General features: G+C 35.0%; 1 protein-coding gene across 1 annotated transcript in view; it reads right to left on the bottom strand.

Annotated features, from left to right (window-relative positions):
- Positions 1–22606, bottom strand: part of LOC149803786 (CD109 antigen-like) — a 132841-nt gene that overhangs the window by 1822 nt on the left and 108413 nt on the right. Inside the window, exons 23-36 of the mRNA XM_089953583.1 lie at positions 21341–21469; positions 20651–20777; positions 19511–19687; positions 18325–18406; positions 17566–17722; positions 16212–16289; positions 15529–15706; positions 14861–15084; positions 13467–13613; positions 12395–12472; positions 11225–11334; positions 9878–10028; positions 9410–9512; positions 7079–7164 (exon numbers count right to left, since the gene is read on the bottom strand). Coding sequence (XP_089809709.1) covers positions 7079–7164; positions 9410–9512; positions 9878–10028; positions 11225–11334; positions 12395–12472; positions 13467–13613; positions 14861–15084; positions 15529–15706; positions 16212–16289; positions 17566–17722; positions 18325–18406; positions 19511–19687; positions 20651–20777; positions 21341–21469 — 1827 coding nt within the window. The remainder of the gene's footprint in view (positions 1–7078; positions 7165–9409; positions 9513–9877; positions 10029–11224; positions 11335–12394; positions 12473–13466; positions 13614–14860; positions 15085–15528; positions 15707–16211; positions 16290–17565; positions 17723–18324; positions 18407–19510; positions 19688–20650; positions 20778–21340; positions 21470–22606) is intronic.

Genomic DNA, 22606 nt, shown 5'->3' with positions numbered 1-22606 from the left:
TCAAAAAATAACAGACACGGTTTTTGTTAAATTCTGACATTTAATAACCTCTGTGTTGAGTTTCAAACCGTAGATTTTATTATTCTGAATAACTCAGATAAAACTGAAAATCTTTAGATACAAGAAATTTCGAGCTCAATTGTGAGTCGTTAAAAAAAAGAGTTTCTGATCAAAAGCCAAAATGTAAAACCTTTGAACCTACATATTTACTTTCAAAAGTCAACTTTTAAACACATCAAATCAGAATCATCCAATAATGTCTAAATGTATAGAATGTACCCATATATTTCAATTATGACTTGGCAAAATGTAAATCAATAAGTTTTCTTCACAATTAAGGAGGGAAGCAAATTTGTATGTCTTTAAACATTGGAATGCAACACTTACGGATTAATTTTCCTTTATACCTGTAAGGTGGCTAGTTTTGTTCCCGGTTTAATCCAGGTTTTTTACTTGAGCGAAATCTTAAACTTAAAGGATCTCTCATTGTTGGAAAGCATGGGATTGATTATTTCAACGTTATCACTTATATTATAAGAAACATATAATTTCCTAAAATAAAATGTGCTTTATTGGTCAGATACCTTGTACATTGCCTGATCATGTTACTTGAGGAGAATTTTAAAGAGGATGAGAAACTGCTAACTGGTTTTGCCCAATAATAGCATGATTAAAGTAAATAAAGGATGAATGCCTCATAATCTTATATATATAACCACACATAATTTGAACTAATCCAAACCACACTCACACTGGAGCAAAGGTCAATCCATTTTTTCTGCCTATACCTCCATCCTCCTAGTAGAAAAAAAAACAAGCTGACTGACTCTCTCTCTCTTTTTGGAGCAGGTTCCGAATGTCCTGGAGTATGGAAATTCGATAGGTGGCAACCTGATTATTCTTGGAGATTTCAACTTTCACTTTGACTGTCGCGGAAACCCAAATAAATTAAAGCTCCTTGATTCCATTAATGTTTTCAACCTCAAACGGTCAGTTAACCAACCCACCCATATACATGGTCACATTTTAGACTGGATTCTTCATAGACCTGATGATGACATTTTACGGTCTCCCTGGTATCCCATGAACTTGCATCAGATCACCTCTGCATTATATGCCATCTTGACGTATCAGTCCCTAACCCTCCACCTTTATCTGCTACTAAGAGAAATCTACGTATGATAAATAGAACCAAACTAAAGAATGACATCCAAGCAAACCTAACAAATTGCTTACCTCCTACCGCGGAACAACTCGATAACTGCCTGCGTTCATTGCTCGACAAACATGCCCCAGCTACCAAGTGCAGAGTATCAATTCAAAAGTGTTCTCCATGGTATAGCAGTGTTAGGGACCAGCTTCGCACTGCTAAAAGAGACCGCCGTAAAGCTGAAAGGCTTTGGGTTTCCACCAGATTCACTACTCATAAGCAAATCTATGAAGTCGCTAAGAAGAATGTCACAAATATAGTCCATGCAGTGAAATAAGTCCACTACACTGCTAAGATCATGGAAAGTTTCAGGTGCAAAGAGCTATTCGAGATTAGTAAAAAAATAACGTAAAGGAACAAATTTGCACCACTTCGAACAACCTTCTCTCCAGTCGACCTTACGGACATGTTTGCAAATTTCTTCCGTGACAAAGTACAAATATTTAGAGATAAGCTTGACACCACAATTTCAATTGACTCGTCGTCATCATACAGTTGGGATACAGAATTGAGCGTCAACCATTTGCATCATTTGATCTTGTCTCTATGGATTTTGTACGTACAATCCTGATGAAGAGTGCACCAAAGTCATGTGAACTTGATCCAATTCCAACAACGCTGATGCATGAGTGCTTAGATCCAGTATTGCCTTCACTAACTGATGCTATTAATACCTCTCTCTCACCAGGTGAATTCCCATCATTTTTCAAAACCGCCATTATAAAGCCTCTACTGAAGAAACTAACACTAGACGATAACGATTTAAAGAACTACAGCCCAGTTTATAATCTCCCATTCATATAACAACTCTTAGAAAAGGTTGTTATATACCAGTTTTTATCTCTTCTAAATTCAAATAGTCTTTTTAGCAACGTACAATCTGCATATCGCCCTTGCCACGGTATTGAAACTACTCTTCTAAAAGTAGTTAAAGACATTCTCTCTGCTTTGGATAGCAGAAAGATTACAGTCCTCACCCTCCTTGATCTGCAGCATTTGACACAATAGACCATGATATATTACTTCACCAGCTCCAGCATGTATTTGGCATTCATGATACAGCCTTACTGTGGTTCAAGTCCTACTTGGTCAACAGGACACAAATTATGTCCGCAAATGGAATACACTCCAGTCCAGTTAATCTGTGTTGTGGTGTTCCACAAGGATCTCTTCTTGGACCTGTTCTCTTCATTCTATACACCCAGCCACTATCAATCGTATACTCATTATTCTCACTATGAAAACAAAGTCATATGGAAAGTGTTCTTTTGCATACCAGGGCCCAGCAACGTGAAATGAATTGCCCACTGAACTTAGACACAAAGACACAGTGATTCCATTCAAAAATGCTCACAAACTCACTTATTTTGACTGCAAGAACAGAACAAACTTAAAGATCTAATAATGTTCCCTACCTTAAATATTTTCAGCATGTTTTATGTTTTCTAATTTCATGGTGTTTGGTTTTTGTAATCATATCATTATATGTTTTTTTTTTTGTTATAGGTGTTGTCTAATGTTGTAAAGCGCTTAGAGCTTCTAAAGATTAGGTGCTATACAAAGTCCGCATTATTATATATATATATATATATATATATATATATATATATATATATATATATATATATATATATATATATATATATATATATATATATATATATATATATCTCTGTGTGTGTGTGTGTGTGTGTGTGTGTGTGACCTGCAGGATCCCGGCACTTATCTTTGTCTGAAGACCAAACGTTTCCCAAGCGAAAGTGTCAATTTTAAAACTCGGTATTAGGTTCTGATTTCATGAATAGTGACTGGTCACTGTCTCTGCAGCTACAACTAGCTAAACGAAGTTCATTTGTCTCCTTCTCAAGGCTATGCCAAGCAAATGGAAACTAGAGAAAACGGACTGGGTGTCAGTCAACTGACTCAGCTATCTCCCGAATAGACCTATTACATTCAAAGCCAGGCCGATGCAAGTCGTTTGGATTTCGTGAGTTGAAATTGATGTAACGACTCCCTTTAGCAAAGCATCCGGCGCTTGTGAAGTTATGTCTTACATTTGTGTCCTCAGCCATAGGAATGTTCTTTTTACAGTCTGTGCATCTCAGGTATCATTTGTGGGTACTGCAGCTCTACTTCTCTTGACAGATCGGTGAAGCAGAGCGATCGCATAGTTATTTTTGGTTTGCTAGAAGCAGCAGTTTGTTTATATGAAGGAAATAGGTTATGTCACTGAATATACATGATTTACCATTGCATGTCCTCATAGTGGAGGGTCTTCAGATGCTGCGATTTTCATCACAACTGAAGGTCTAAACTCCTTTTAAATCAGGCCAACCGTTAAAGGGGCCAGGAGTGAAGGACGAATTTCTCTGGACATGGATAAATTAGTGGTGATCTCGACTACTAGAGCAGAGTGGAGGTCCATATGAGTCATCTTGGTACATCTATCGCTAAATCGACTCTGTGGTTTTTCATCTGTGGCAATTAGAGCTATTTCAATCTGTGTCCCCATTTCTTAATTATCTGGTATCAACATCATCATGATTGATGGAGGGAAGTCGTATGCATACATTACTTTCTAGTTGATTGAAAGGGTATGTACGACCCATGTTTGTTGGGTCGGGAAAATATTAATAAAAAATATCCGAAAAGGCACATACCTGATGGACAACTCTGTATGAAGCGTATTTTATACCTTGATAATGAATCAGCTATGATACTGCACCGGCTAGGAATGTTTTTGGAATATAATATTACTTTATATTGTGAGTACCCATGAAGGTATTCCCCTGGGTATTGTGATTGCTCTCCCCTTGCAGAGGTATGTCACCACAAGTAAATTGACCAACAGTATCAGGACCGTGTTTCCATGGATATGTTTCATTATGCAGGGAAGTCATTGAAAATGGCCATATCTTTCAACGTCTAGACAAGGGTCAAGTGGATAAAATATATCTGTGTATGACTTTCATACAAAATAGAGTGAGAAAGTTGCATGCATCTGACCCATCATAATAAAGTTCTTGTCTTACAGGGATGAAAATGCTCCAAAAGATGCATTGCAAGATTAGAAAATATTAACAATTGTGGCAAGATTTATTATCGTCAATATCTATCAAGACATTGCCCTGCAGGTAGAATTGATGAATATGTAGGATGACCATCCGATAGAGGTAAAATCATGTTGGTTCAATTGTCGAAGCCCCTAATTATTTTGTCCATTTATTATGGTATCAGTAGGGATTACGTCGTTTAATGTCGGCCTGGTTTCGCTCAGTAGGACGGCTCCAAAACTAATGGAAGTTCACTATGAGTTTTATAGGAAAGATCGGTCAGGCTGATCGGTCGTCTCGCCAGAACATAACTCATTTGTACACGCTGGTCAGTACTCAGAACAACATGCTAATGTCGGTATATGCCTTAGTATCTGGCAGGCTGGTGCAGTATGGTCAGTATGGCTGGTTGGCTATGTGGTATGTCTAGACAGTTCTCTCACCAGTTAAAGACAATAGACTCCTGATCATTGTAATCGTACGTAGCTCATTCATAAAGCTGGACCGATTGATCGGCAGTCGGAATGTCGTACCAAAGACGATATATGCCATGCGGTACATTTGGCGGTCGGGTATAGTCGGTATGAACCGTCCGACCGTACTGTATTAGTATGGATCATCCGACAAAACCATATTTGTCAAATTGAAAATCTTTATGCCTGGCTTATTTTTCTTAATATTTTCATTCATGGAAGTGGTAAACGATTGCAAGCCATCAACCTCATGGGTGTGGTCCTATTTGTTGTGAGCCCTCACAACTCACTGGCGGGGTCTTACGCTTATCACCATATTTAAACGCCAGTTCAACTTCTTGACATATTGACAACAAACTCTTATTGATTATAAACGATTGCAACAGGGCCGGTCTCAGGACAATTTGACCGATTTCACCCAATCGGGCCATGCGTTTGCAGGGGCCCGCGTGTTAGTAATTTTTACAAATATATCTATAGAGAGAAAGTAATTTTAAAGCAATTAAAGAAAATTTTAGGTTCAATATCATATAAAACTTGTTTAAACGTTTATTTCCAAATGTCGTGCTCACAAGGGGCCCCGCGCTTAAATCGGGGAGGGAGGCTGCACAATGATCAAAATCGGCCCCCCCCCGCGTTTGCTAAGGCCGGGCCTGGATTGCAAGGCCTGATTAGAATCGCCGGTGCTTTCTACTGTATTCGTGGATACAGAATGTTATGTCACTGTTACTGCGATTGCAATGGGGCCAAATAGGACATTTCAACATCACACATGAGACTGATCGATGATTCTAGAGTTTTCAAGGATACTGTCTGTTTTGACTCTTTTTTGAATCTTCCTTTGGATGGAGAGGGTGTCTCGACATCACCCATGAGACTAATGAAGAATTTTGATGTGAGTGTAAGATAAAAGTATTACTACAATGTATTGGACTGTGCCCATTTTCGCGCCTCTTGAGCTGTTTTTTCAAAACATTTGGAACAAGTATGTTCGTACCAAGTACGAACACCTCAAGGGAACCCTTATATAGTTGAATAAAGTAAACCGCGTTATCAAAATGACTAAAGTGTAATATTTGGTAAATGCAACATTCTAAAACTTCTCCTGTGAAATTGAAATTTAAAGATCGAAATTGCATGTGACAATAGCGAACTGTATGATAATTGCAAAAATATAAATAAATTCATCAGAATTCACAAAAATATTATACGCGCCATATAAAACAACATTTTGATTTACTATACCACTGAAAATAAAAAATGGAAAATTTGAAATTGAAGTATATGATTCAATGAATTGTATGACTGACATGTTTACAACATGGGAGCTAAAGTAAAAACTGGTTTAAACCAGGTGTAACGGTAGCCGCTAAGTGGGTAGAAAGCATACATAACATGTAAGATTTGCTTCTCTTTATGTACATAATTGTTGCTTTTCTCGCGAGACCTGGATTCAGACGTAGCAGAGAAAGTTAATCTGAATGTAACTTGAGCAGTGGTATGGGCATGTCTCACGATCCTCAGGACTTGCCAAAACAATCCTGCAAGGCACTGTACAAGGAAGAAAAAAGAGGGGCAGGCAAAGAAAGAGGTGGGAAGATAACATTTGAGAGTGGACAGTCTTGACATTGAGCGACTCACAGAGAAATATGGAAAATCGAGAGGAATGGAGAAAGCTGTGTGTTCGGTCTTGTGCCCCAACGTTCTACCAGACTAAGGGGATGATGATGATGATGATGATGATGATGATGATGATGAACTTGAGAAGGCAATGTATTTCACATAAATTGTGCAATTCGAATATGAATGAGATAAAACTTTCGACCAGACAAGATGCAATACGTAGTGTAAAATCCATAATACAAAAGAGAATTTTCAAACTGCCATGAATAACGATAAACCTTTCTTTGCACAACACTAAGACAGAATTCGGTGTTAAATTCAACATATTGTGGTTAGTACGGTTTACATTTTTGTGGCCACACTGTTATTAACGTTGGATACATAGAGACATAATTAGGTTGGATTCTGCATGCGATAAGTTAGATATGTAACCCTTGAATCAACGAATCTCTCAAACTCTTTTTTTATTGATTCCTAAATGTTCAGGAACTGAGGTAGCTACTTAGGTATAGTGTCGTATTCACAATCTAAAGGTGACGACTTTGATACATACCTAGGGTCGGCTGCCTCGGTTTGTCCTTGGGAAAGGCACATAGCTCCAATTTAATCATCATTATATAGCCAATAGTGCATTATAAGACGTCAAAACAATAAAAATGATTAAACATACAAAAGAACACAAGTTTCATTATTTCCTTATGCAGGGAACTATTACTTACGGTAGTGCATCCACAGTCGGCACAAATGTCGCAGAAAGACGCGTCTTTCAGAAGATTCGATTGATAAAACTTTATTGCACGATTATCTATAATAATAATAATAATAATAATAATAATAAATTAGTGATATTATTAGTCAAATCAAGGTATATGACCAGTTTGATTTCACAAATTAATTGCAACCACTATCAAATCATAATTTGGTTCAATAACTGCTGCATAACTGAGCTCTGTTTTAAAGATTGTAATGATTCAAATGTTGATACTTCTGTCCTGGCATATATTATATATTTGTATATAATCATAGGTAATTACAAGTATAAGAATCTTAAGGACAAAGTAATAAATGAATTGAATATATTTGAACCTTACTGAATAATAAAGATGAAAAGAAAGAAAGAGCTTCCCAACCACGTCTTACATAGACGATTGGCATCAGAGATGATAATTCTGATTCTAAGAAAGAAAGCAGTTGTAGTCATTAATGTTAATGAAAGTTATGATTACATATAACATTATGTGAAATTACAAACACTAGCACTGAAACATGTGTAAGTTAACAAATATAGCATACAATAAATGACTTTCATCTGTAACTTTTAGAACATTATGTACTTTATTGTAATTCTTTTCGCAGCAAAATATCTTTGTCTAGAGTATTTAATAATCACCATCTTTACAGATGTGCTTTCTCTAGAAAATAATTATAAACATTTGAAGGGCTTCTTCAAAATCCACCATTGTAAAATAATGGATATGTTGAGCAAATACATGTGATCTGTTCCTGTGTAATAAAAGCAGAATTCGTTGTTTTAGATTAGAATGGCACCGTCCTAAATTAAAATCATTTATTGCAGCTTTTTGTCATTTAAGCATGGTTGTTAGTGGACCGATCCCATAATATGTGAAGGGTTCTAATCTTATTCGGGTCAGCCTAGGTCAACTGTCATAATATCTCAGGGTAGGGCACCTTACATATATTGCTTCAGCTAAAATAGCATTTCATATGCTGATGTGCAATTAAACTTAATTACATATATTGAAGACAGGGACTGATGTTCTACGGACTGAAAAGAATGTGCAGGAAGTCACCAGAAGTCCATTTCCCCGTTTAACTTCACAGTACTGAGAATATCTTAGATATAGGTTTCAAAAGCCGTAAGATACCACATTCAGGAAGAAAAATATTTTGTTTGGTTTGTATTAAGTTACGTTGTTTACAAGATAAGCACAGTATAAAATATGTGCCTTGATCTCTGACCTTGAATTTGCTATGATGGATACAAAATTAATTAACTCGTCTCAGATACTATAACCAGATTCTAAGTTAGAATAAATCCATAATTACTATTTATATCGCCACTCCCAACTCCTCATTAAACTTGCATCATTCAAGGTAGTCATCTAATACATCCACAAATTAGGTCTGATAAAATTTAATTGATACTTGTTTGTGCCATCATCCCCACAAGCCAATACTGATGAAAAACCCCGAGTTAAGACATCTGACTTTGAAATCATTATTGGATTGTTACCACCAGCTTGTTTACTGACATCCAATTAAAAACAAAGTCTAGTCAAAATTAATTCATAAGCTAAATATGTTTTAAAGAATTGGAAGCAGTGACATTCCACACGACCCTAAGTTCATGCAGATGGTTTTCAACTCATTAATAGCAGCAAGGCGATTTCAGAGGTAAGATCTACAACATTTTCATTCTGGAAAAATTACATATTGTATGAAAGAATTGGTTTAGTTAATAGCCAATGACAATGCCACCATTTCTTCATCAATAGTAGTGATAACATGTTTTTGAGATAGCCACCTTGTTGATGGTCAAATCAGAATCACTTTCATTCAGGATCACCTGCTTACTGTTATACTGCGTAACTGAAAACCTGATGTCGATACAATTATCTGTTCGGAAGAACTAGATATAAAAAGATTTTCAAGGTGGACACCATAATTCGGGCAGTTTGAAGGTTGAATCTTCATGGTTTTAAAATAGGACCAACAAAATACTGCAAGAAGTGTTTAAATGAAACTCCCATGTTGATACGACCATTTCAGAAGTAGCTGAACTAACAAGATTAGTAGAGCTGAAGAAAAAAAAACAAGATTTGTCCGACCATCTACGAAAATTTAAGACCAAAAATTGATAGCAAACGGTAATATAATATGGTCATGTGAAATCCTGGGGAAACACAATCTTTACCTCAGGAAACAAAATAGATAATGAATGTCACATGTTGAATTTTAGTAATGAAAGCTAAAATTCCAAACTGAGGTATAAGGAAACAACATGGTGTAATTTAGTTTAATTATTTTACCTGGCTCATAATAATCATATACTCTGATAGAGGCAGGCTGAGACTTGGCGACAAGTTCTACACGAACCATTTCCATGTACAAGCATGAGTTGTGACCATCAAACTGAAACATATTTATATAATAGCACAACAGACTAAAATAGCACAACAGACTGAAAGAATGGAGTAATAAAACAAATTACGTGGTATCTAGAGCATAAGCACAAAATTTAGATTTGGATTTCTTTATTTCAATAAGCGTTTGAGAGCATTTATTATATTTCTTTTTGTTTACTTTTGCCTTATTTTTTGGTAAGTTTAATGTTTCATGTTACTCTGAAGTTTATTTCTTTTCAGTTGCTAGATTCTTGTAGTTTTCCAAAGCATTTCATACAAAACAAGAACTGTTCCAGATGAAACGAAATGAATTTGACTGAAAACCAGAAAAGGGAGGTACACTCTTTTCTCTTTTACTGTTAAAATATTCACCTGATCAAAATAGAGCACAGTTTGTCTGTCTTTGTTTTCTTGCTTTTTGACGTTTGGTATTTTGGTGTTTGAACTATCTAATTCCGCCATGAAACCGGTGGGCACACCCATTTCCACCACTGTCATTCCGCTAATTCCTGTCAGTGCCCAGCTGTTTAAAAATGTATACAGGTTAATAACTTTCAGAAGAACAAAAATGCCTTATTTCAAACTTTTTAAATAATCACATTTGGTCAAAAATTACCGAAGAAGACCTGTTGGACTTTTCTGCTTTAGAAAAACAAGAATATACAAATAAATTCCCCTATTTGTAGCACTTGCAAAACTTGAGTGAGAGCATGGACATCAATAGACGAGAATAAAAAGGAAACATTTGTTTTTACAGGTAAATATTACAGTTCTAATATTTCCAAATCATAGCCAGAAGGAAACTCTCTCAGAGAGACACCAGTGTAACTGAAAATGTTTATTGTCAACAAATATTCGTCCATGCTGAATGAATACATAGAATATGCAACTGAAATGTATAGTTTTCACTGCAAGAGAGCTATCCTTGTCAATCAGCATTTGAAACGTATACATCCATTCAACATTACGAGCTAGACTTATGACGGTTATAAATACATGATTTTAATTGCTGTTAAATTTTAAGACAAAATATTCCGGAAAAGCTCATTCACAGTAACTTGATCATACGATCATCACATAACTTGTAAAGACTAAACGAAGGAAAGCAATTAACAAAAAGTATCATTAACCGCCATCTGTACTAGATATGCCACATAATAGTTTGTTAATTTCATCATGGATTATATATAACCCCTTTTTATAGACATGCGATATGATTTAAAGATAGTTCTCGCGACCACTGGGTAGACCACGTTATAATAGAAGCAAATATTAAACGACCATACTAAATCATGATAAATGAATAAATAAATGTCTCCACCAGTTGTTTTGGAGTAGGCTGCAAACTCATCTTATTCAACAGAAATATAATCTCGTACACATTTAAGGGTCAAATTATCCGTACCATTTTTCTGGAATAATTTACAGAGATTTTTTTAATGTACTTTAAGGTATACATCGTTTACAAAATTAAAATTGAATTCTATATGATGTAGTCAAATATTGTTTATTATTAACCTTAACCAAGTGGCAAAAGTAATGTTGAACGATGTGAGAATCGTTTATTAGATAGGGGATATTAGATTGAGTGATATATTTTTATGAAGATAACAGCCAAGAAATGGTTGCACATGGATGGATCTTTCTGAAAATCAAAATTCATCTATATGTTAAAGACAATTAATTGCTATATGTCAAGAAACCAAACCGGCTGCTTACCGTACACATGTCTCCACTACTATAGAGCGTAACGTCTCTTTAATCAGATTAACACTGACGTTGTATGCGTTGTTACTCTCCTCTTGCTCCACGTAAAACGAAACGTGAACCTGAAGAAAGAAACAAAAAGTTCAACCACACGGCTTAGACGTAATCTTTGCGTAAAAGTCATCTAATTGTTCCAACATTTAAACTCTTTACATATTTATACAACTAATTCATAAAAATTAAATGCTATAATAGTAGCAGACTATTTTTATAAAAACGAAAACAACGATAAACAGAACTTGAATTCTGCTACACACTACTGGTTTCATAACTAATGTGGGTCGTCGCATCTTCACCTAGTAGAATAACATTGGTCAATGTGCTCAAGAGAGATTGTGGCCTAAACTTTATTTGTACCAATAATGTTTTGGCATTTTCCAACGATTTTAAAGTGCCAAAACTTTCTAATTTTATATTTTGATGAGACATATGAGGTAATTTAATATGTTTTAGGACTTATAGATGATTTCATTATCACCCTTCACAAGGCTGACCTGCCTTTGGTTATTGATGGCAGTATTACTGTGACGTCATTTATGTAAGCTAAAAAATAGACAAAACTGAAACAAATGTACCGTGGTTGAAATGTACCGAGAATTCCGCATATTATCAATTCAGCTCTTGTTAATGTTGGGTTATAAAACCAAGACTGTGTTGCTGTGAATTTAGCCCGATACAAACGTACATTCTTGTTTATAAATTTTAAATCTAACATGCACATAACTTAATTTCAGTCATATATTTATTTCATATTGTATACATACATTGCATACGTGTTCCTTTCATATAAGATATTTCATTACAAGTGTGCGCCTTTCTTTTAGCCACCAGAAGTGAACACTTACATGAATTGGAAATGCATCAAAAAATAAATAAGCATAATATTAAAACATGTTCCATATTTAGAGAAACAAACTTAATTCATACTCAACAAAATAAATAGTTCCTCAAAGTCAAACGTGAAACTTACTTCAATTTACAGTTTTAATTAAAAATGTTATTATTTTCTGTCCATCTTTCCAGTTAAGATTAACAATTAGTTCACATTCGTGGGCCATTTTAGTTCCATAATCGCATTACTAGTTTGTTCTAGAAAACAAAGCGTGGACTAGATAAATCAACCTGAGCGAGGGCAGCTCCTTTCCCAGTAGCGGTTATATTCACTTCTGGAACATTCCCTTGTGAGAAGGAGACTGGAACCTGAAATTAGATAATCCACATGTCCACACTTGATTGCGATACCATAACAAAACAAGAAAAGAATTAAACAATACAAGATATGGATATTTCGTCCCACCCGAACAATTGTATAACCGTATGATAAACGAATCGCAGTTCCCTTGTTGAATGCTTCCCATTGTGCTGTAGACTATGCACCTCCTTCAACGTCGATCATGATGTATTGTTTGTGTTGATCTTCGAAGAATGGCCATGTCTTATCTTCTTTCTTTTTTTATTTCTTTCTTTGAATATTTTCGTATTATTTAACCAAACTTTCATGATCTGACCTTTAGACGCGAACACTGAACGTTGCATTTATCTGAATGGAGCACATCAGCCAATTTATCTAAATGGAAGCATATAAGCCAATCTGCTCCTATCGACTAGAACCTTCATGGTCTCATTGTAATTTTGGGCATCGGAGACGGACTCTGTTTCTAGGAATAATATATTTATTTTCATAATCTATAACTTTTGTTTGAAATATCCAGGCAGGTTTTTATCGCCATTATAAGCAATGACTAGATTAAGGACTACATCTTGGAGAGTTCCTGTCGTGAATGTAATATTTTTTTTATTTCTCTTCCAAAATATATTTCGTACATCGACATAATTGCCATGGAGGTTTCGGATCAAGGCTATTCCATAAAATATGGCATGGCCTTCCGACCAAGTGTTTTCAAAATGCAGAGCCCAAAGACCAATTTTATTCATATATGCCGTTTTTAGTGTTCGTCAAGAAGCTATAATCTGAATCATATCGGTTTTTATTACAAGATGTGTTTTTTTTCTTTATGGAAGGGGAGAGAAGTATACATAGCCATATACAAATAACATACGGAAAAGATTGCGTGCAGAAAACAGCCAAATAACCAAATATGACATCTGTACACGACAACAGAGGAAGACAGGCCAACATTATAAAGATACGGGAACAAAACTAGGGTATACTGTATGTAGCAAACAAATTTACTTCAGTAGTCTTGAGGACAAGCGCATCAATTTTCTGTACAGTCAGGCTGTGATTGTAATTGTAAGTGGCGACATCTAGGTGTAGATTGAGGTCACTAGAAAACAGGCTTCCGTACTCAGACATTGCTTGAAGTGCCAGCACGGTATCCTGTAAAAATGAGTATAAATAACACCTTTACCTTTGCGTTAAAAAGGTTAAAGGTAAAATGTATATATTGAAAACTTTAAATCGATTGTTGCATGTTTAAGATTCTGGAAAACCACTGACCACTAATACCGCATGCAAAAGGGAAGTCACCCAGCAATTATATGTCAATGAATCAAATTTTTGTTACTTTTGCTTAGATAGTTAATTATTCGCCTATAAAGTCTTCACAATGTAACAAAATCTGAAATCATGTGACTTACCTCTTGTATAGCCATCTCATTCCACCATTATCTAGACATGATTAGTATGCGAACGAAAGTTTAGCTAAATAATGTACAAGAGTTTCATTCAGATTTAAAAATAAATTCGCTTTCACAGAAGTGGATTTACAATAGTGCAAAATGTTGATTCTTGGTGCTTCATTGACGCCAAGTGAAACACTCAGAGTATTACAGCATGTCACTCAAGCGCTAATATGTGCCGAAATATATGGATTGCTGACCGACACTATCGCTTGCAAAGGTGTGAGTATCAAGTAATTTACAGTCATACTGACAGCTAGTCGGGCATGCAAGGCCATTATGGGTCACCCATCTCACTGCCATTATATGTATAATATGGACATAATGTGAACATTTTTCAACTATCTTTCTTTAAATATTTAGAATGCATTAAAATTTATTATAATACACATTTGGGTAACTGTTAAATTAAAATAATTCATTTAAAACTATATGCTATTCCAATGAACAGGGATTAGCTATCACTGCTGTGGCTATAGGTCAGTTCACCCTGTCGAGGGATTTAAGGTTTGGTATTGCATATTATTGTTTGTGCTTTTCAATCCTTTTCTAGGTAACTGTTGACATCGTAATTAATAAAGAGCCGCTAACGTAGTTGCTGTTACAATCTATAAAAGACAACAATTCTTCCTTAAAAAAACTTGCTGGAATAAAAACACAGTTCACTTATAATTATAGATAATATGTACCATACCACCCGTAATAAAAAAGAATATCAATGTTGTCTGCAAGATATAAATGCAAACTAAAGTGTAATCGAAGTCTGAGTGAATCTGAACATTTCGAGGTTCAAGAAATTATTCATTTAATCCACCATCGATGAATTTATCAACGTAACAATACATGTATCCATATAATCCTCCATCAGATCATCCATCCGTTGATTCCACAGACTGTTTTTATCTATCATCCTCTCTGTCTGTCTGTCTCTCCAACTTTCTATACCTGTGTTGATTGGAAGCCACCGTTGGCATTCCTTTGTGTGGTCAGCCATTTAAGTACTGGCAAACCACTGGCGAAGTTCTTGGTTTCGATATAGTGAAGGAGTGCATATGCCGCAATCTCGATGTCAAGGGGAGGGCTCTGCATATAATAGTCAAACCAGGGCGTGGTAAGTGGGTCACGTACAATACTGGGCGATGGACGGCTTGACCAGAATTTTTGACCATCTAAAATTAACAAATCAAAATCTTCAAAACTGTAATTGATGAAAAGGTAGAATGTAATTATCTAAACATGTTTTGAATATAATAAACTCTAAATTATATCAAATTGTTCGATTACTATTAGGTAGAGTTAAGTTTGATCGGACCCTTCATAGCTTGTACCACAATCTAAATCAGACTAAATACAAGCACATTATTGCTCAAACTGGATAAAAGTAGACAACTATATTTTATTTTTAAACCTACCATATCTCAAAGTCAAGACAATCGTACCTATTTCCAGTCGATTTTGATTGGCTTGTATAATTAGGTTACTTTAAACGTACATTTGATGTCAAAATTCTAATGAAATATCCGACATTCACGTAACTTTGGTTGAACTCAAGCAGAAAATATGGACTGTATGTCTGAATGGATAATATGTATGATACGTATTATATTTCTTACCCTTAACTACAGCCAAGTTATCCAGCCTGGTAAATAGTACCCCACCAAGGCTACTGCCTGACCGTGCCAAAGCGTAACTTGTTATGGCCAAATCGTATACATTGTATATATTATACACTTGAGCTTCCAGGTAGGCACGTGCTCTTGCTGCTGCTCTTTGTATCTGTTGGTTCATATTCTAAAATGAAAATGAATTATGAGTACAGAATAATTGCTAGCTTTATAACAAGTTGTGTCTTACTCTAATATGAAAGATATGGTTTTATATATTTATTTTGGTGCCTTTTAAAGCTATGACCTTGGTATTTATATTGTGCCATGAAAATGTGTTCCATACATATACCTTTTATGACATAAGTAACTCTGTGCAGCCGTTGATCCTTCATTGGTCCTGTTTAAAGTGATAAGCGTGACAGATTCACGAACGAAAGTGTGCGAGTTCGAATCTTACCATCGAATCAGTCGTAGTCGGGATTCAGTGTGTCTCACTGGGCAAGGCAATTAATTTTAAATCAGCACTAAATAAAGCATTAGTGTATCTGTGCCATAAAGCAAAGCAAAACCAGACATGTTATTTGTTGCATGTTACTTTGTAGAATTAAAGCATGTTACCATGACTGCTGCGTACTTAGATGGAAAGTTTGATATTAACAGTAACATTCAACGCCTTTATATATACATACGTCGTCTTGGATGTCATCATTTTCCAGAAGGGCGATGAGGCAGAAACCAGTAAGACTGTATCCAACCGACGACCCTCCCTAAGTAAAAGATATATGTGAATGAAAATGCATCAGATACAGACCGCAAATGAAGTAAACAAAATCAAGACAGAAAGAAAGCAATAAAAGAACTGGTGAAAGGAAAGCATTTTATGGAGTTTCTTGAGGAAGACAATTTGAGGAGTAAATTATAATGTAATGGTATCTAGAATCACTTTATACAGGTACATTGAATCTTTTAAACTGAATAATTTTGTGTCAGTGACATCAGTATTGTTGCAGAAAAAAATCAAGTATCAACTCCATATCATCTTCTATTTTAAACATATCAGAACGAAAGAGAGAAATCTATAATGTGATATCCATTGCCAATAATAAATTAGCATAGTTATAAACAGTTCATACTAATTTCTTCCTTTATGTGAAACCAAGAAATGAAAATTGGAGATTTAAACTATGTGGCTCTGCATTCATGTTAAGTAAGCTGCATGCATGGGACATTGATGTGGCGTATTATTATTATTATTATCTTCCACAGCCTCCTGATGGCAATTTTGAATTTCTGTTTCTGGCTCATGGTATTAGATATCAAGAAACTTCCGACGTATTCTGGCTGATCCTTGGAGTTAGTCTTTCTGTAATAGATCTGATGTGATTAATAACATCTTCAGACCGTCTCTAAATCTGATGAGTATTACTTCTAGTGCTCTACGACACATTCATATGAACCTTTGTCTGATTATCCAAAAAGCTGTCTGCATAATAACAGGGGTAACATGAAGTGTTGATTTTTATACTCACAATGTACTAGCTTAGTGAACTAACGATGGTATATTACTTATTCCTGCACATTCAACACATCTCTAAGATGTTATGTTGTTGTACAATTTCATTTATTGTCATTCACTATTATCAAAATCCTTCTGTTTCTGTCTTTTGTTCTTCTAACTTGAGACACCGTCAGATGTCCCTACCCAACTTTTCGCCTCATTGGTCAAACAGGTTTTAATCTGGTTGATTTGAATACTTCGTCATTTCAAATGGAGCTACCCCTAATAAAAAGTTCGCAGAGTATATCATAAGAAACAACGTTACCAGCTTCGAATGACATAAGCTCAGCCGTTCTTGGAGAATACGATGAAAACATTAAATGTGGACGGATGACAAATGGCTCAGGGTCACTGTATTAGGTTATGTCCAATCCTAAGATATATTATTTTGTTTAAGTATGAGTAATCCTAAAATGTAATACCGCCAAAGGATTTAAATTATAATTCTTACAATTCTTCTAATTCGTACACTAGAAATACAGTACCTTTAGCATACTACTGTGAACACTTCCTATGGCTGAGAAGGAACCATCTGAACTCTGATGCTTTAACATCCAACTGATACCTAGTATGAGCACATTCTCCGACACATAGATGTGTTTCTTGGCCTGATGGAAGGATTTAACTACGAATGCCGTCAACCTGCATTTAATGAAACTTTTATTTAAAGTGTATTCATAGGCAATATAAATTAACTTAATTGTTTTTACTACAGATTTCAATAAGCACATTTATCTGAAATGAATCACGCTAAATAGAGGTATCTAAAATTAAGCATGAACAAATGTGCATCAGTTTAGCAACGAAAATAATTATCGAATACCGCTTTAAGCCGATGTGAGCAGGAATCGAAACCAAGTACAGAGAGAGAAAAGATAGAGTTTCGATTTGTGTACTACGAAGTTTCAAAGTATAATACATTAAATTATCTGTTAATATGGTTTGGGACATAAGGTTTTAATTGTATATTATAAGGAAAGTATAAAGTAGGATATAACTTAACAATAAAAAATTATATTCGGCACATAATTACTTTTTCCATATAGACCTTTTCTGTCCTGATTTAAGTAAAGAGAAACATTTTGGTTTTTATTAAGGAATTTTGCATTTACTTCATTGAATGCTATCATAATGGCAATAAATTAAGATGTAAGTGTATTTATTAGCAAATATATATTCTATATAACTTTCTAACAAATCCCATGGTATGATACATCTATTGAAATTAAACTAGTAGCACTAACCACATGCTTCCGACATCATCATTTTCTCCCCAGATGCTGAATGAACCGTCACTATGCTGGAATGTCAATTCGCGTTGATATCCTAAATGAAATTGAAAATGTAAAGTCTTTAAATTGACCGCCTCAACCACACACATACACACTCACACACACACACCCTCCTGAACCCTTCCCCATTGATGTGATTTTTATCTCTAACCTGCGACATTTTGGACATATTTCATTCAAAAGTTTGCATTGCCTTGTGACGACACATTAATATAAATGTTCATGAAAATGATGTTGGATAGATAAGGCAAATTACATAACATTCTGTACAAAATTAAAAATATCGCCATTATACAGTCGACAAAGACCGGACAATGAAACATTTTGTACTTTAAAAACATGACACCAATGTAGTATGATGCTAATCTAGTTTGTAGTAGTAACTATTTAGCATATTATATATGAATGGAAGCTACATCTGTGGCAACAAAAATATACTTTTTTTTCTTAACCATATCTTAGGGTATTTTTAAACTGATGGTCTGATGATTCTTTTCAAAGTTAAATAATGTTTAAAGGATTTGTTTTGTGGAAAAAAGACATTATTCAAAATTCTTAAAATGTTGACTTGTACAAAGTATGATGGAAAATATCACTACTACTACTTGTTAATAATAATAATAATAATAATAATAATACGAAGAAAAACAACAAGGACATGATTGTTTGATTTGATTTTGCTGTTTAGCACCATTTTCAGCACATGATAGGCTGTACATGGCGGCCATTATATCTGTTTAGGAAGAAAACCCCCAAAAGAACCACTTACCCAGTGAAAACCCTGAGAAGAAATACTGAGCCATGTGAAGCTACTGGCAAGATTTCTCACTTACCCATGCTCGCTGAGACGTGAATCGAATCCATGCGGTCTAAGTGATATGACAGTGATCTGTAAAGGTGAGCTTCTTATACCAAGAAGAAGAAGAAGAAGATGATAATGATGATGATGATGATGATGATGATGAAAACATCTTGCTACGTCACACAGACATCAATTGGTCCACGGAACGCTGCACCTTGTTTAAAATGTACAGGGGTATGGTATGAATTAACACCAACAAACATTCAAGACATTTTCGAGGAAAGCTGAATTGGAAACTTAACATTATTTATGCTATTGGGTTATGCATCTACTTACCTCTTTGCATGTACATCAGTGCTTTTTCCCGGATGTCTTCCGTTAGTTGGCCGGTTGTATTAAGATAATTTGTGACGAAAACGTCAGGTGCGAAACTCGTCATGGTTTGTTCACCACATCCCGTAGGCAATTGTAGTAAATTATCTAAATTTTTCAATGTAGGTCCCATAACATCACCTATAATAATAATAATAATAATAATAGCACATTCAACATTAACAATTATTGAATCTGTGACACTGGAGAGTGTATCGGCATGTCCAAGGAGTCTTGTTTATAACAATAAATCATGAACAGTACAAAAGCAGATTTAACAAGATTAAGAAAATTCTTTTTTGTGAGAATAATTTCTATCATCAAGAAATATGCGGATATTGAAATCTAAATTATACACTATATAAATGGAAACGAATTAGTATTTAATGCAGACTCTGCATGATGTTCATGAAAGAAAAGGATACTGAAAATTATTTGATTACATTATACCCTACTAACACAAAAGTAGTTCCACAAAGGTTATATCAGAAATAAAACGAATGGGGCAATGTTTGGAAAACTTTTTCCCTGGCCCGATTCAAGTGAGATGTTTTCGCACAACACTGAGAATTGTATAATGCAGTAGTGAATTGTTATTACAACACTTTTCAGTTCGTGGTAGACTGATGAACTTGAGGGTCAACCAAAATAAATGTATCGAAAATAGAATTTTATTTGGTATATCTTGAATTGCTGGAGTTGAACACGGATCAGATGACATAATTCCAAACCAATTCTCAAATAATAAGATAAACATTGATTGGAACTTTTAACAGCAATTAAATATAAAATGAAATGATCATGAAAAAGTTTGTAATTTGGTGTTGTTTCAGAAATTATGAAACCAAATTAGTGATATGTTTAAAGAAAATCAAAAGCCTCAACATAGTGCATGAAAACGTAATAAAATACAAACCCAAACCATATGGACATCAATACTTACCAATGTAGGTACGTATGGATGGACCATGATACAACTATAGTGTGGTGTCGCCCTTGTCCATCTGTTCTAATGAACCACAAGCACATTCAAGGTGGCAAGGTGGGACATAAAACTGCTTATTTTATTTTTTGTTGATCAGGTTAATAAACTTGTATATTTACCCATTGCAGTTACCCTGACTTTTAAAGAATCTGCTACAACATTCTGTGGCAGTATGAGGGGTACTTTCACGTACGATCCAGCAGCAATGATGAAAGGATAGTTGTACTCTCTGTGTGTACCCTCAGGCTGTGAGAATAACAAAAATTGCACTGTTATTACTCAAAATTTCAAGTCACAACACTTTGTGTATACGATGTACTCCTCTCTGCCTCCAACCTCTCACGAGACCCTAAATCTCTAACTTGTGTCTTCCAGTGATGTCTGAGTGCATAACGTTTTGTCATTTTAACCTCCTTTCATGCATCAAAGGGGAGGCAGCTGAAAGGAATAGCTATCTTGCACATGGCTTGATTATGGCAAATAAAGTACTTTATTAAGTGATATTTCATCAGTAATGTAAAGGATAATGGATAGGGACAATGTTGAAAATCATGGGAATAATTAAATAAAGTTAATTATGTTGCATGAATCATATTCAGCAAAATTAAATATTCTTTGAAGTTATTTTTATAACTCTATCAAGCTGCAGTTTTGACATTTCGGTTAAATGCTGAAGCGCAGTCACATCTTATTTCCTCCTGTTACAGCATTTGCATTAAAAACTACTCAATACAATTGCTTGGAGCTGGTTATACCAATTACATAAAAATTCCATTCGTAGAGTATTGAAGTATTACAACAACCAATACCTCTACAAGCAGCTGCCTTCTCACGCCATCAGCTGCAAGGACACTCTGGGCTTTTACTGATAAATCTATCTTACCAATGGCAGCAGGTACAATGGGAATAAAGACCGATTCTGCTTTGCCTGCTGCTACCTGTAGAAAAAAGTATTTAGGATGCAATCAAGTAAATTTACTCACTGTATAAGCAGCTAAAACTGTACAAAGTATACAGATCAGTGTTGTTAAATAACAAACAACCCCTATTCAAATATTAGGCAACATGATCTAAACATGTAAATGAGTACAATATGTTAATTTTTTTAGTACACTATCTTAAATATAATTATATCAAACACAGTCTTTATTTATGTAATTAATTTCAAAGGAATACAATAAAGAGAATATTTGCATGACTCATTTTAAGATTAAACTGTTCTATGTTATTCCTTTTTGCAAAACACTCCATTGCACATTTAAGACTTACCACTTTTTCTCAGATGAGAAAACGATATACAAACATCCAGAGAAAATACAAAAAGCTTATTTCCTTTTTAATTAAATTATAATTTTTCCGTTAATACTCACCTTTTTAAATTACATTAGGAGAACTTTCTGCCAACTCTGAATCTGGCCCTCTCAGAAAGATGAAAAACATCTTTGTGTCACTATATTATTGGCAAAGGCATGCAACTCTTTAAATTAACTCCTCACTTGCATCAGTTAGGTGGCTACCATTATAGCTCCATCGGCTTTTTACTTTAGCAAAACCTTAAAGGATCCTTGCATTGCTGGAATGGGTGCGGTGGGAGGGATTTTTTTGGTAATGTATTCAGGTATGTATTGTCTGAGAAACAGAATTTACTAAAGATATTTGCTTTCTCCGTCAAATACATTTAATGATCAGATTATGTTAGGAGAATAGATAAGAAGAGAAGGAAATGTTGAACACCATACCTCTACCTGTGTAATGTATGCACTTCTAAAAGGATAAACATCTCCTAATGATAGTTTAGCATAGCAAGCGACAATATGTTTATACAATGCGCGGGAAATCCCTGTGGAATTCCACACGTCATTATCATCTCATCAAACACTTTCCAAGGCGAATCCAGCGAAAGTGGCAATTTTGTGTCATGGTCAAAGTTGTGATTTCATAAATGGGGCATCATACACCATATATACAGCTACCATTATCACAAGGTGGTTCAGTTCTCTCCTTAGCGAGACCATTCTATGCAAATGGTAACTAGAAGAAAGCAGACGAAGCATACCAGACAGCTGACTCTGCTA

The sequence above is a fragment of the Sinohyriopsis cumingii genome, chromosome 3 (assembly GCF_028554795.1).
Source record: "Sinohyriopsis cumingii isolate HCF-2022 chromosome 3, ASM2855479v2, whole genome shotgun sequence".
Lineage (NCBI taxonomy): Eukaryota > Metazoa > Mollusca > Bivalvia > Unionida > Unionidae > Sinohyriopsis > Sinohyriopsis cumingii.
This window is presented reverse-complemented; position numbering and strand designations above follow the sequence as displayed.